Here is a 16,894-nt window from a genome sequence, read left to right as displayed (position 1 = left end):
ACGTGCATGTGTGTGTGTTGTCTCCCCCCATTAGCAGTATAGATGTATGGCCCACACTGCTGGGTGCTGGCAGACATTCCACTCAGCCACTCTCTCTCCTCCTCTCAGTTCCTTCCTCCATGTTATGTTTTATTCACCTGGGTTGCAGCGTGGTTTCTACATCACTTCTATCAAAATACTCACTGTTCTCTGTTACTGTCACGATTGGGAGTGGGGAGACTTTTGAGGCCTGTAATGGTCGTTCAGCCACAATGCTCTCTCGTTTCCTGTATTCTCCCCCATCAGAGATTTTGCCCAGCTTAAAACTGTCTCTCTCTCTCTCTCTCTCTGGGATCCACAGGGAAGAGCTGATGGCAGGGTATGCAGTGTTTATCTCAGATTAGGCGGATGTTGCCTGCAGATACTGATCTTTCTCCCCTTAATGGTTTAGGTTTAGGATTAGGGGAGAGTAAACGGATCCTAAACCTGTGCCTTGTAACTGTATATTCAGAGGTTTGTCCCCCTGCCTTTTAGTAGGAGTATAACTTGCCTAGAATCCATTCTCTCTACCCACAAACTGCACAGCAGAAAGCCAATCTCATCTCAGACCAAACACAATGAACATAACCTGATCTCCTCTGAATGGAGGAAATCAGGTTCAAACAACAGTCTTCCATCTGAAATACCCTACTTCCTACTTGGTCTCATCTCACCATCGCCCACCACTAGCTGAAGACCTGTGTGTGGATTAAAGGGCCTCTAACCCCGTTCTCCTTTTGGGGGTGATAGGGTGCATGTGTCTGGTCATGTGAGATGTGCTGATAGGCTCGTCCAGTTCAGTGGTTGTTAGGGCATACCCACTGAGGGGTGAGTTTGAGGTTTGTCGTGTTTGTGTGTGTGTGTGTGTGTGTGTGTATGCTGTGGTAAAGAAGGTTAAATGTGGTTGCTTACACTGACACAGTGAAGGTCATGGTTAACGATGCAGAATAGTGTGAAATTTAAATGTCGATATCTCCATGTTGCTACTTTCAGAAATGGCGGAGGAACCATGCTTCACTGACTTGTAAATGCTGTTTTCGAATTGCCCTTATAAGGGACATACTGAACAATTATCTTAGTCAGCTTGCTTGTGTCCAGTAATTGTCATCAGGAGTAGCTAATATGGCTTGGGACAGGCTGTTTCCGGAGATGACGTGAGTGTGAAGATGTGTTGCTGTGTGTCTATGCGCATTTGCATGCATTTAAGTGTGTGTGTGTCTGTGCGTGTGTGTGTATGTTTGTGCATGCGTGCGTGTGCAACTTGCATCAGTCGTGTCTGCAGAATCGGCCTCATTGGTTGGGCAGGGAACAGTGAGCAGTATTGGGCCGTATATTAACCCCAATTTGACAGGCAGAAATCATTTCCTGAGGCTGTGCCATGATTCATTTCCACACTGATGAGACGGAGCCCGCTCCCATTTTCAATGCATGTTGCCCCCGCTGTGCAAAGCGAGGGATGCACGGAGAAGAGGAAGAGAAGAAGTTGTGCCCACTCACTGAGAGTATCAGTGTCAACCAGAGGGCTATCTTACTGGACTCATGTGTTTGTGTGTGTGTGTGTGTGTGTGTGTGTGTGTGTGTGTGTGTGTGTGTGGGGGGGGGGGGGGGGTGTTAATGCAGCTGCATCTCACATAGCACCCTTCTCCCTATGTAGTGCACTACTTTGGACCAAAGCACAATGACTCCTAGTGTAGTCCTGATTTTATAGGGAGCTGTGTTGCACTACAAGCCATTCCAACTTTTAGCCTGGGTGCCAGATTTTAACTTATTTTTGTTTCATTTTCTGGTCATAAATTCTGTCAAAGACAGAAACTAGACAAATGAGTTAACAACCAGTCTGGACACTTCTCTCTCTGTACTAATGATGTAAGGCAGGAGGAGACAGACGAACAGATAGGCAGACAGGGGCGAGCGGCGGCGTCTAGTGTCATTGGGTTGTGGCATGCAAGTCTGTGTGTGTGTGTGTGTCTGTGTGTGTGAGTAGCGTCAGGCCGGGCGGCTGTGTGGAGGCAGATTAAAGATAGAGAGATAATGGACTACACAGAGTCCGCTGGAAATCTTCTCATTCATTACCGCTTGGGGATATACAGAGAGAGAGAGAGAGAGAGAAAATACAGATATGATAGATCCACCGTTGCCATGACGTACAGCTTTCTGTAGGAATGTCAGTAATGCACACCTCTTTTAAGATTGATATTTGTAATTATGTTACTGCTTTGATGGGCCAGATTCTCTACCCGCGCTGCTGCCACACTGAAATATTGGGATTTCAAAGCTTCATAGGAGGAGAGAGAACCAGAGAGAGAAAGGGAGAGGGAGAGGCTGTTTGCACTTACACCCCCCCCCCCCCCCCCCCCCACACACACACACACACACACACACACACTCATACAGACACACACACACACACACACACACTCATACAGACACACACACACACACACACACACACACACACACACACACACACACACACACACACTCATACAGACACACACACACACACTCATACAGACACACACACGCTCGCACACACACACACACACACACACACACACAGAGACACACAGACACACAGGCACACACAGACACACGCACACTTTCTGCATAATTAATATGTGTGATACCTGAGCCACTCCTTAGGGTGACACGTAGACCCGAGACTACTGAATGAACTTCGGAAATGATTCCCACTCTGTAACAAACAGACCTTAAACCATAGTTACAACCTACAGTGGGTAATACCCAAGCATGTGTAATTATAGTTAAGTTGTGTATGTATATAAGTTAGTCCAAAAATAATTTGTGTTGGACCAAATTGTATGTTGGTGTGAAAATGCAGAACTCATTTCCCACCATCTGTGTCTTCCAGGAAGTGCCGGTACTCCAGTGGTGTTCAATGAGAACGGCGATGCCCCCGGACGGTACGACATCTTCCAGTACCAGAGCACCAACCGCTCTACCAGAGAGTACAAGGTCATAGGCACCTGGACCAACAAACTACACCTAAATGTGAGACTAACATAATAGCAATATCTATCTTTTGTGATCTAGTGTTGTCATAAAGTGTCACATTCAGAGGCATTCTTGCATAGTCTGGTCCCGGCTCTGTTTGTGCCGTCATGTCAACATGTTTGGCATGACAATGACCGACAAACGACTTGACATTATAGCACAAACAGCTCTGAAATCAGGGACATTTCATAGATGTCAGCATTAATCCAGTCTTGAAACTTCAGATTTGTATTCATTCGTTATCATCCAAAACGTGATTTCGTGTCATGTTTGGGTCCCCATCTCTTCCCAGTGTTTTTTGTCCTATGATCTTCCAGTACTTCTGGGTAGTATGTGTTCCTGCATGCATACAGTTACTGCTCAGTGCTTGACTTTCAATGGGCAGCTACTTGTTATTCAGCTGTTACTGATTGGAAATACACACACACACACACACACACACACACACACACACACACACACTTTCTGCATTATTAATATGTGTGACCTGAGCCTGGCTCGTTAGGGTGAAGAGAGAGAGAGGGAGGGGAGGAGAGGGAGGGAGGGATAGAGCTAGGAAGTGTGTGAGCAGGTCGGTGCTCTCTCCATCCGCATGAGTTTCTGTTGGAGACAGAGAGAGTCAATAACACCTGAACACTGGAGGGAGGGATACACACACACACACACACACACACACATACATTCAGGCCACAGGAGGAGAGATGACGGGGCTTAAAGCTTAATGACTCTGCATGCCTGTCTGAGATACACAGCCTTGGTAAACGAGCAGCGTGTTCACACACAGTTGGGCTGTACGGTTGGGCTGTACTCTCTGAGGTATCTTAAAACCATCTGCTCTGGTCGTACATGCGTGCGTGTGTCTGTGTGTGTGTGTGTGGAGAGCAGTCAGGCAGCACACATATATAGCTGGACACCTACATATACTCAATATCTATCTGACTTTCCTTACTTAATGCTTACCTGCACGTATCATTCACAAAAGTACAGTATAAGTGGATACGTTCGGACTGTAGAAGCTATATTGGCTGGACTCTGAAGACTTGGAGACTGGAGACTTGGAAGTTAGGCACAAATGCTGATCTTCGTTGTCTATTTACCTAGGCTGGACTGGGAGGTGGCAACAGCATACTATTCCCTCTCGGCTGGCTGCTGAGAACTAGAGCCAGAATATCCCCATTCCATATACATTTTTGTTTCACCTTAACATTGTTTTGAATTCAAAGTTACTAATAGGTATCCAAATAATTGAAAAAGGATCCACCCAAGTAGGGGAAGTTACTGTTTCTTCTCGGGGTAAATCTCTTTTCTTACATGACATGCTCATAATTAATCAGACCTAAATTATTTTTTCATCAGGTTATAATTATCAATTATACCCCAAAAAGGGTTCACGGCCAGACTTAAATGTGTTTTTGAGCGTTCATATTTCAAGCATGGCCGGCTATCGCTTTACCACAACAACAACAAACAGGAAGAGATAATGGCACTAAAGGGAAATAAAGCACCAAACTAAAACAACACATACGGACAGGTTTCATTTCTCCTCTGATGACTCAGTAGTTTGACCCAATATTAGTCATTTAATCTAGTTCTAGATTTCTCCTGCTCTCAGCAGAATCCCCAGCCAGCCAGTTTCCTCTAGTTCTGCTGGATCAGTACTTTGTGTGCCTGTTCAGAGATAGAGAGAGGAGCTCTGTTCCCATCACTCTGGGCTGTGTTTTAAACAGATTAATAAACACATACTGCATCAGACTGATGCAGATGGCCAATTTGTGCCATCTCTGATTACACCAGTTTAATTTCTATTATATTTATGCCTAGCAGGCAGCACAAGGGAAATGATAAGAAGTTCTTCTTTGGCTAATTACTTTGTGAGTTGCCCTTTGGGAAATGTTCATGCAGGTACAAACAGTTTAACAACAATAGGCTTTGAAGATAGCTGTTACACAGTCAGAACTATTCTAGTCAGAACATTCCTTAGCCAGAAACAGTCTAGAATCACAGCCATTCCAGAACCAAAACCATTATTGAGTCCCAACCTATCTGCCCTCTGATTGGTCTCTCCTCTCTCCTGTGACCTTATGACCCCAGGTAGAGGCCATGCAGTGGCGGGCAGGCGACCCGTCCCTCCCTGCGTCTGTGTGCAGCGTGCCCTGCCGGATGGGTGAGAGGAAGAAGATTGTGAAGGGCGTGCCGTGCTGCTGGCACTGCGAGCGCTGCGAGGGCTATCACTTCCAGGCCAACGAGTTCAGCTGTGAACTGTGCCCCTACGAACAGCGCCCCGACGCCAACCGAACGGGCTGCCAGAACATCCCCATCATCAAGCTGGAGTGGCACTCGCCCTGGGCCGTCATTCCCGTCTTCATCTCAATGCTAGGCATCATCACCACAACCTTCGTTATCGTCACCTTCGTCCGCTACAACGAAACGCCCATCGTCAGGGCTTCCGGCCGTGAGATGAGCTACGTGCTGTTGACAGGCATTTTCCTGTGTTATGCAATCACCTTCCTGATGATCGCCGCGCCCGACGTGGGCGTGTGTTCCTTCCGGAGGATCTTTCTGGGTCTGGGGATGTGCTTCAGCTACGCGGCCCTCCTCACCAAGACCAACCGCATCCACCGCATCTTCGAGCAGGGGAAGAAGTCCGTCAGCGCTCCCCGGTTCATCTCCCCAGCCTCCCAGCTGGTCATCACCTTCTCCCTGATCTCAGTGCAGCTCCTGGGGGTGTTTGTGTGGTTCGCCGTGGACCCGCCGCACACCTTCGTGGACTACGGCGAGCAGCGAACCCAGGACCCGGCAGCGGCTCGCGGCGTGCTGAAGTGCGACATCTCCGACCTGTCCCTGATCTGCTCCTTAGGCTACTCCATCCTTCTGATGGTCACATGCACTGTTTACGCCATCAAGACCAGGGGAGTGCCGGAGACCTTCAATGAGGCCAAGCCAATTGGATTTACCATGTACACTACCTGCATAATCTGGCTGGCGTTTATCCCTATCTTCTTCGGGACGGCACAGTCTGCGGAGAGGGTGAGTGGAACAGATTTTATAACGGTAAAAACACAAACATGCAGAAAAGCTGTGTGTTTCTAATGAATGGATAATTTTTGATGAATGGTCTCTTTTCCATCAGTCAGATAGTGATTTAGAATGGAGCTATGAGATATAGTAATAGCTTAAATTTAAAGCCGCACCTCCCCATGTGAATAAGACTGGATTTTCTGTCTGAGTGACTAGAGCCAAGTCTTTGCAGGCTTTAATAAGAGGCTCATATACATGTCTCTCTCTCTCTCTCTCTCTCTCTCTCTCTCTCTCTCTCTCTCTCTCTCTCACTCTCACTCTCACTCTCTCTCTCTCTTACTCTCTCTTACTCTCTCTTACTCTCTCTCTCTTACTCTCTCTTACTCTCTCTTACTCTCTCTCTCTCTATCACTCTTTGTGTCGGTGTGGGTGTGACAGACTTGAGAACATTGCCTTTCCTCTTGCCTCGGCTCTAGGCGGTAGATTAGCAGGGTATATTCAGCCCAGCAGGGCTCTGGGAAGCTTGAGAAAACAAAAGGTAGTACCTCTGTATAACCTCTGACCTGCTGTGTGCTGGAGGTCAGGTTTGCGCCAGCTGCACTTGGAGAATGGTACTTCCAGGTCATTTGAAAAGCTTTTCTGCACAGTGGAATTTCAGTGAATGTTCCACTGCTGTTTGGCAAAGGGTATATTTCAGATGCGACTCTCCACAACTTTGGAGACAGAGGGGAAATAGCTGGGACACTGTAAAACATTAAATACCCACAGGAGAGGAAAAGAGGTTGGAGATGAGAAGAGGTCCTCATTAAAGCTCATCGCTGAGTCACACCATCACCCGTTTACTGCCTTATTTTAGTTCTCTTTCCTCTGTTGCCAGGCAGCTGACACACACTTGTATGGATGCCCCAATTAGGCCTGTAAACAAATGCTGTGTCGAGGTGAGCGTTCAGCTCCACAATGATTCTGGTTGGCAAACTTTGTTTGCACTAATGTTACTGGTAGAAACACACACATCACTCTCAGTAACGGTTACAGAAACGTTTTTTACTTGCTACGATTGTGATGTGTTGTGGTTTATCTTCCTTAGATGAATGCACTGGCTGTGAATAAACTCAGCAAAAAAAAGAAACGTCCTCTCACTGCCAACTGCATTTATTTTCAGCAAACTTAACACGTGTAAATATTTGTATGGACATAACAAGATTCGACAACTGAGACATAAATGGAACAAGTTCCAAAGACATGTGACTAACAGAAATTGAATAATGTGTCCCTGAACAAAGGGGGGGGAGCAAAATCAAAAGTAATAGTCAGTATATGGTGTGGCATTAAGTACTGCAGTGCATCTCCTCCTCATTGACTGCACCAGATTTGCCAGTTCCTGCTGTGAGATGTTACCCCACTCTTCCACCAAGGCACCTGCAAGTTCCTGGACCTTTCTGGGGGGGATGGCCCTAGCCCTCACCCTCTGATCCAACAGGTCCCAGACATGCTCAATGGGACTGAGATCCGGGCTCTTCTCTGGCCATGGCAGAACACTGAAATTCCTGTCTTTCAGGAAATCACGCACAGAACGAGCAGTATGGCTGGTGGCATTGTGATGCTGGAGGGTCATGTCAGGATGAACCTGCAGGAAGGGTACCACATGATGGAGGAGGATGTCTTCCCTGTAACAGACAGTCTGAGCACTGATGGAGGGATTGTGCGTTTCTGGTGTAATTTGGGCAGTTGTTGTTGCCATCCTGTTCAGATGTACCGATCCTGTGCAGGTGTTGTTACACGTGGTCTGCCACTGCGAGGACGATCAGCTGTCCTTCCTGTCTCCCTGTAGCGCTGTCTTAGTCGTCTCACAGTACAGACATTGCAATTTATTGCCCTGGCCACATCTGCAGTGTGGATGTGACGCCGGGAAGAATAAGAGCTAAACAGAGCTTCAACAACTAGTGTCAGAGCTGTGATTCTGCTCATCACTTCCATGTCACTGTGCTGTGGGATGTGATGACAGAGGAAGGCTGGTCAACATTTGAATCAAATGAGGGAATTAATTTGTGGATTTTGACACGTAGAAATGTCGGGACACACAGAAAGCATGAGAACAAATTGGGTTTTGTCTCTTCAATGAGTGAACGTGAAGGTTCGCTCATTGAAGATGCTGCTTGTCAAAATGAGGAGGCTGATTCAGTTGAAGTGCTGATCGAAGACTGTTGTGTTGATACAGGCTGAGTAAAATTAACATGCACACGCAAATACACACACACAAACATGCACCCAGGCCAGACACAGATCACTTTGTCCTCAGGGGTATTTCTTTTCTGATGCTTAGATTGACCGTATTGAATCGTGTTCTCCAAAAACAAACTGTTTTCTCAGTACTCATTACCTGATCCAATATTCCTCATGCGTGTGTGTGTTTATGTGCGTGTGCATACATGTGCATGTGTGTGTGTGTGTGTGTGTGTGTGTGTGTGTGTGTGTGTGTGTGTGTGTGTGTGTGTGTGTGTGTGTGTCTGTGTGCGTATGCATGTGTGTCTGTGTTTGTGTGTGTTTAGGGCCCATGATAGATGCACTTTACACTCATTGAGATTCAAAGAGGACTTACAGTATTGATTGTAAATGTCAAATTGCTTTATTATCGTGGCTGGAGAGGCCTGGTATGCGTCCCAAATGGCACCCTATCCCCTACATACAGCACTATAGAGCCCTGGTCAAAAGTAGAAAAAAAGGGTGTCATTTGGGAAAGTTCTGGAGACAGCTCTATGTATCAGGGGCCAGAATCAATGAAGGCAGAAGGTGGTCTCTTTATATAATGACTCTGTATGTACAGTATCTATGACCAGATCAAATGAGCTGCCTACCAACTACACTCATAACATAAACATCCTGGTTGCGTCCCGGGCATCGTAATCCCTATATAGTGTACTACTTTTAATCAGTGCCCATAGTAGTGTGTTATGAAGGGAAATATTTCCATTTGGGACTCAACCCCTTCCTGTTAGTGGATTGGCTGGAATTGAAATCAACAGTTTTGACAGGTAATCACTTGAAATCATAAATATATTCATAAACAGCAGGCCTACAGTGCACGTTGATTGATTTCAGCTGGTTTCCCTACAACATATGCACTTGTGTAGCATATGATTTATACTTAATTAGATGTTGAGGCTACAGCACTTAGACTAAAATTGAATCAACCTTAGATATTCAGTGTTCACCCTCTAGTTGTACCCGTGGGGATGTTGGAGTGTAATGCAGTTGATGTTTTGTAACAGCAACACTATTCTACATAATTGTAAATGATACTGCTTTGAAAGCAGCTCACATGAAGCTCACTGCATGGTGCCTGAGGCAGAGAGGGGAAAGTGGTGGTTGGAAGTAAAGCTTTGTCAGTAATGATGTAGTACAGTTGGGAGAGAGAGCGAGGCTGTAGTCAGGATCAGACACAGACCTAAGGCAAAAGAGGATGATGATATTCTAACACAACCTTCCCCGACCAGGCTATCTCTTATAGCCCCAGTGTAACCAGGCTAGCCTCAGGAAGAAAACCCCTCCGGACGTTATTACCGGTGGCTCAGCGTGAATACGGAGGCTGGTGGCCATTACTCATCGTCCAGCTGAAGGATTAACCGCCGGGGCCCGCGTAGACGCAGTGGCGCAACCAGGTCATTACTGCGTCGGGTATGCGAACATTAAACTGGCCTAATCTGCCTGGACCAATGGGCTCTGTACGGCACGCCAATGAGGTGACTCCACAGGGAAGGGAGTAGAGTTGGAGGAAGGCATAGAGAGGGATACAGTGGAGTGGAGGAAAGGAAGTGAAGGAAGGAGAAAAAACAGAAATATTGAGAGGGGGAGTGAAAGAAGGTCTGAATCAGAGAGCTATAGAGAATGGATGAAGGGAGGGAAGGAGTAAAGGAAGGAGGGGAGATAGAGAGAGAAAATGAGGGATGGAAGGACTGTCACAGAGAGCGTACAGAACAGGGACTCAGCAAGGGAGGAAAGGCTAATCCTTCAGAGGAGTAGCTGTAGAGATAAAGAGGAGAGGGATTCAGAGAGAGAGAGAGAGATTGTGTGAGTGTAATATTTAGTGTTCACTTTTTATTGTTTATTTCACTTTTGTTTATCCGTTTCACTTGCTTTGGCAATGTAAGCATATGTATCCCATGCCAATAAAGCATTTTGAATTGATTTGAATTGAGAGAGAGTGATAGAGAAGAGAGAAAGTGACAGAGAGAGAAATAAAAAAGAGGATTCTGAGAGAGAGAGAGAGAGAGAGAGAGAGAGAGAGAGAGAGAGAGAGAGAGAGAGAGAGAGAGAGAGAGAGAGAGAGAGAGAGAGAGAGAGAGAGAGAGAGAGAGAGAGAGAGAGAGAGAGAGAGAGAGAGAGAGAGAGAGAGAGAGAGAGAGAGAGAGAGAGAGAGAGAGAGAGAGAGACTAATCACCCCAATCCACAAAAGTGGAGACAAATTTGACTCCAATAACTACCGTGGGATATGCGTCCACAGCAAGCTTGGGAAAATCCTCTGCATTAACAGCAGACTCCACATTTTCTCAGTGAAAACAATGTACTGAGCAAATGTCAAATTGGGTTTTTACCAAATTACCGTACACCCTAATTGACAAACAAACAAACCGACACAAAGGCAAAGTCTTGTCATGCTATGTTGATTTCAAAAAAGCTTTCGACTCAATTTGGCATGAGGGTCTGCTATACAAATTGATGGAAAGTGGTGTAGGGAGAAAAGGATACGACATTATAAAATCCATGTACACAAACAAAAACTGTGTTAAAATTGGCAAAAAACACACACATTTCTTTCCACAGAACTGTGGGGTGAGACAGGGATGCAGCTTAAGCCCCACCCTCTTCAATATATAAAGCAACGAATTGGTGAGAGCACTAGAACAGTCTGCAGTACCCCACCATATTCTTAAGTCAAATGTCTACTGTTTGCTGATGATCTGGTGCTTCTGTCCCTAACCAAGGACGGCCTACAGCAACACCTAGAGCTTCTGCACAGATTCTGTCAGACTTGGGCCCTGTCAGTAAATAACGGTGTTGCAAAAAAAGATCCAGTTGCCAGGACCACAAATACAAATCCATCTAGACACCGTTGTCCTAGAGCACACAAAAAACTATACATACCTCGGCCTAAACATCAGCGCCATAGGTAACTTTCACAAAGCTGTTAACGAGATGAGAGACAAGGCAAGAAGGGCCTTCTATGCCATCAAAAGGAACATAAAATTCTACATACCAATTAGGATCTGGCTAAAAATACTTAAATCAATTATAGAACCCATTGCCCTTTATGGTCTGGGGTCCGCTCACCAACCAAGAATTCACAAAATGGGACAAACACCAAATTGATCACCAAATCACCAAATAATGCATGCAGAGCAGAATTAGGCCGATACCCACTAATTATCAAAATCCAGAAAAGAGACGTTAAAAGGAAGTGATTTACAAACATTCCATAACAAAGCCATCACCTACATAGAGATGAACCTGAGTCCCCTACCCAAGCTGCTCCTAAGGCTCTGTTCACAAACACACAGACCACACAGAGCCCCAGGACAGCAAGAGAATTAGACCCAACCAAATCATGAGAAAACAAAAAGATAATTACTTGACACATTGGAAATAATTAACAAAAAAAACCTGAGCAAACTGGAATGCTATTTGGCCCTAAACAGAGAGTACACAGTGGCAGAATACCTGACCACCGTGACTGACCCAAACTTAAGGAAAGCTTTGACTATGTACAGACTCAGTGAGCATAGCCCTGCTATTGAGAAAGGTGGCCAAAGGCAGACCTGGCTCGCAAGAGAACACAGGCTATGTGCACACTGCCTACTGCCCACAAAATCAGGTGGAAACTGAGCTGCACTTCCTAACCCCCTGCCAAATGTATGACCATATTAGAGACACATATTTCCCTCAGATTACGCAGATACACAAAGAATTCAAAAACAAACCCAATTTTGATAAACTCCCATATCTATTGGGTGAAATACCACAGTGTGCCATCACACCAGCAATATTTGTGACCTATTGCCACAAGAGAAGGCCTACCAGTGAAGAACAAACACCATTGTAAATACAACCCATATTTGATTTATTCTCCCTTTTGTACTTTAACTCTTTGCACATAATATTACATTTGTAATGAGAGATAGAGAGAGAGAGCTAGCGAGAGAGAGCGCGAGAGAGCGAGAGTGAGAGAGGCTAAAGCGTCAGGAGCTGCAGTTTAGGCCCAGTGTTCTAGCGAGATATCACAGAAAGCTTACTCTACATTATAACAGGGGCTAGGTCAGAACTGGGAAGATTTAGCTAACATCACAGCTCTTTTGTTGGGTTACTGTAGTTGTACTGTATATTACACTATTGTAGATAAGGTATCCATCCAGACAACCAATCATCCACAAACACACACTAGGCTTGACAATATCGGCCTCGTTTTGTTTGACGTGGCTATCATGATGTCAGCCATTTTCAAACAGCATTTAGAAATTCTCTATATTGTATGATCACATGCACAGAAACACATGGAAAAAGCGGCATTCGTTTTTAAAATGGAATATTTTGTGCACTATAGTTAAACAAATCTGATGGGAGACGGTGTCAGATCCCACCATCAAACACAGAGATGCAGCCGACTACACCATGGGAGAAGCCCCCCCCCCCCCCCCCACACACACACACACACACACACACAAACACCCTTGAAAAAAAAACATACATACGCATGCACAACAAGCATTCGCCTTGGGAGAACGAAACCCAAACTCATTTGCAGCGATGGGGAGCACTCATTTTACATTGTTTTTACTGAACGACGATGGCAACAGAATGAAATAAACATCAAAAACATGAACATTTCCTGAATGTTCCCCTAGATACGGTTGTTATGTTCTTTTCAATCACTCTGCAGACGAGACATATTGGAAATGTCAAGCACATTACAGAGGCTGTCTGCATGACTGGGACGTTTCAGAGGGATAATTCTGGGAAATTACAGAAGGAGTCAAATCTGTGTGTGTGTGTGTGTGTGTGTGTGTGTCAAATCACAGGACATGGCAGATCAGTAACAGCAGAGTACAGCATGCTGCCTGCTGGCCCCCGATACCTGTAAGATACTGTACAGGAGAATGTAGTGACCTAGCACGTATGTATCTGACTCACCTGCCTTAGTTTAGGGAGAGGTGTAAGGTGAGTGGATGACTGTGTGAGAGTATGGGGAGAGTGTTTTAGAGTTTTTGTCCTACCTGTCGTTGTTGGCGACAGGCCCCGTGTGTGTGTGTGCGAGTGTGTGCATGTCTGGTGGCAGTGTCAGACCCATCAGGCCCATCAGCCTGCCTAATGGCTGGGGGACTACTTGGTCGTTTGTATGTGTGTGTGTGTACTGAGTCGTGTGATTCAGAGAAACAGATGTAGGTCATCCTCACTTCTATCACACTGATAATGTAGTGATACACCTGAGACAGCAGCAGAGAGACAATGCTGCCACACTATCTGACTGTGACAAAACAGAACAGATCAGAACTGCTCAAAGAGAGCTGAACTGGACCTGCACATCACCATCGTCCGACCTGGGAGAGTAAAGGACGGGAAACACTATAAATGAACATCGGCCGTGCCTAGATTTGTTGTGCTGTCAAGTCCCTCTGTCTCACATGGAGTCCTCTGGGGACATGTGTCCACAGCCTTTGGTAGAGACCTACAGTGCCTGGCAAAAGTATTCATCCCCCTTGGCGTTTTTCCTATTTTGTTGCATTACAACCTTTAATTTAAATAGATTTTTTATTTGGATTTCATGTAATGGACTTCCACAAAATAGTTTTAAAAAATTGGTGAAGTGAAATGGAAAAAAATAACTTGTGTTAAAAAAATCTAAAATATTTAAATATGTGCAAAACTGATAGAGACATACCCCAAGCGACATACAGCTGTAATCGCAGCAAAAGGTGGTGCTACAAAGTATTAACTTAAGGGGGCTGAATAATTTTGCACGCCCAATTTTTCAGTTTTTGATTTGTTAAAAAAGTTTGAAATATCCAATAAATGTCGTTCCACTTCATGATTGTGTCCCACTTGTTGTTGATTCTTCACAAAAAAATGCAGTTTTATATCTTTATGTTTGAAGCCTGAAATGTGGCAAAAGGTCGCAAAGTTCAAGGGGGCCGAATACTTTCGCAAGGCACTGTAAGATCTGGTGCAACCAATTACCTTCAGAAGTCACATAATTGGTTAAATAAAGTCCACCTGTGTACAATCTCAGTGTCACCTGATCTGTCACATGATATCAGTATATACATCTGAATTGCTTAAAGAAAAAAATAAGCAAACACGTTTGGTGTTCGCCAAGGTGGCATGTGGGAGATTTATATGGAAGAAGGTACTCTGGTCAGATGAGACTAAAATTGAGATTTTTGGCCATCAAGGAAAACGCTATGTGTGGCGTAAACCCAACACATCTCATCACCCCGAAAACACCATCCCACAGTGAAGCATGGCGGTGTCATGCCATGACCTTAGTTTTCTATGTTTTATGTATTATTTTGGTCAGGTCAGTGTGTGACGATGGTGGGTATGCTTGTTTGTCTTGTCTAGGTTTTTTTTGTATATCATGGGGTGTTTGTTAGTTTAGGTTTATTATAGGTCTATGGTGGACTGAATTGGTTCCCAATCAGAGACAGCTGTTTATCGTTGTCTCTGATTGGGGATCCTATTTAGGTTGCCATTTTCCATTTTGGTTTTGTGTGTTATTGTCTATGTGTAGTTGCCTGTCAGCACTCGGTTTATATAGCGTCACGTTCATTTTGTTAGTCTGTTTAGTGTTCTTTCTTTATTAAAAATGGTATGTATTCATATCACGCTGCGCCTTGGTCTCATCAATAGGACGAATGTGACAGGTGGAGGCAGCATCATGCTATGGGGGTGTTTTTCATCGGCAGGGACTTTGAAACTGGTCAGAATTGAAGGAATGATGGATGGCGCTAAATACAGGGAAATGCTTGAGGGAAACCTGTTTCAGTCTTCCAGAGATTTGAGACTGGGATGGAGGTTCACCTTCCAGCAGGACAATGACCCAAGCATACTGCTAAAGCAACACTTGAGTGGTTTAAGTGGAAACATTTACATTTCTTGGAATGGCCTACTCAAAGCCCAGACCTAAATACAATTGAGAATCTGTGGTATGACTTAAAGATTGCTGTACACCAGCGGAACCCATCCAGGAGCTGGAGCAGTTTTGCCTTGAAGAATGGGCAAGAATCCCAGTGGCTAGATGTGCCAATCTTATGGAGACATACCCCAAGAGACTTGCAGCTGTAATTGCTGCAAAAGGTGGCTCTACAAAGTATTGGGGGGGTGAATAGTTATGCACGCTCAAGTTTTCAGATTTTTTTGTCTTATTTCTTGTTTGTTTCACAATAAAAAATATTTTGTGTCTTCAAAGTGGTAGGCATGTTGTGTAAATCAAATGATACAACCCCCCCCAAAATCCATTTTAATTCCAGGTTTTAATTAAGGCATCAAAATAGGAAAAATGCCAAGGGGGGTGAATACTTTCGCATGCCACTGTAGTTAATAGGCCAACTGAACAAAATATAGCCACTCATAATTAGATCATGTTGATTAGGAAGGCAGTATGAAATGATGGTGAATTAAGATGCGAAGCTGGATTTGAGAGAAACTCTTAGCTTGTTTACCTTGACTTGTTGTTGTGTGAGTTTTAACTTGGGGATTGGACTTGTTTTCACCCTGTACTGAATGTTGATGGCTTCCCTTTTAAGGAGGGAGTGCAGACCTTGTGAGTCTATTAGACAAGATCAATGCTATCTCGATCAGAGGAATAACATTAGCTGTAATAACGGCAGGAAATGGATTTGAAGATATTGGGCTTGAGGGAGATGCGTTGATTACTATAATTAATGGACAATTGATTCTGTTACAATTACTGTTATTATAGGGATAATTATTGTTGGTTCGCCAGTAAGCTGTGTTCTTGTTAAACATTAGGTAGGAATCCGGATCCTCATTATGATTCTCATTATGATCATAGATTTGAATAGAACACGTTATTGTCCACACAATGTGGATTGCTGCCTTTGACTCCACGGCGGCATCATATGTATTCAATTGTTTTGGAGCAAAGGTGTCATCCAATTGGAATTGTCACATGTACCGAAAGTTCTAGTTGAGGTGAAGATGGATGCCTTGGATGAACTACCTGCTGTTACCCATCCACTGGCCCTGTCCCTCCCACATCTTGTCATTTGACTTTAAGACTGACTGAGAGATGATTTCTCCCCTGGTGCTTCTACACAGCTTCTATACCTGCATTGCTTGCTATTTGGGGGTTTGGGCTGGGTTTCTGTACAGCACTTTGTGACATCAGCTGATGTAAGAAGGGCTTTGTAAATACATTTGATTTGATTGATTGGTGAGAGATAGAGAGAGGAGGAGGTGACGAGGCAAGTCAGTTAAGAACAAATTCTTATTTTCAATTATGGCCTAGAAACAGTGGGTTAAGGGGCAGAACGACAGATTTTTACTTCGTCAGCTCGGGGATTCGATCTCGCAACCTTTCGCTTACTAGTCCAACACTCTGACCACTAGGCTACCCTTGCACATTGACGTGGAGCCGGTACTCTTTGTATATAGCCTTGTTATTGTTATTTATTGTATTACTATTTCCTTTTTCTATTTAGCAAATGTGTCATACTTTTTAACTCTGCAAGGTTGAGAAAGGAATTATGGGTAAGCATTTCATGGTCTGCAGATGTTGTATTCGACGCATGTGACAAATAAAATTTGATTTGATTGATTGGACATACCTCTC

General features: G+C 44.6%; 1 protein-coding gene across 1 annotated transcript in view; it reads left to right on the top strand.

Annotated features, from left to right (window-relative positions):
* Positions 1–16,894, top strand: part of LOC139378698 (metabotropic glutamate receptor 8-like) — a 221,568-nt gene that overhangs the window by 184,740 nt on the left and 19,934 nt on the right. The window contains exons 8-9 of the mRNA XM_071121113.1: positions 2,891–3,030; positions 5,125–6,060. Of these exons, the coding sequence (XP_070977214.1) occupies positions 2,891–3,030; positions 5,125–6,060 (1,076 nt within the window). The remainder of the gene's footprint in view (positions 1–2,890; positions 3,031–5,124; positions 6,061–16,894) is intronic.

Source organism: Oncorhynchus clarkii, chromosome 21, assembly GCF_045791955.1.
Source record: "Oncorhynchus clarkii lewisi isolate Uvic-CL-2024 chromosome 21, UVic_Ocla_1.0, whole genome shotgun sequence".
NCBI lineage: Eukaryota > Metazoa > Chordata > Actinopteri > Salmoniformes > Salmonidae > Oncorhynchus > Oncorhynchus clarkii.
Note: the sequence above shows the minus strand (reverse complement) of the source record. Positions and strands in the feature narration are given on the sequence as shown.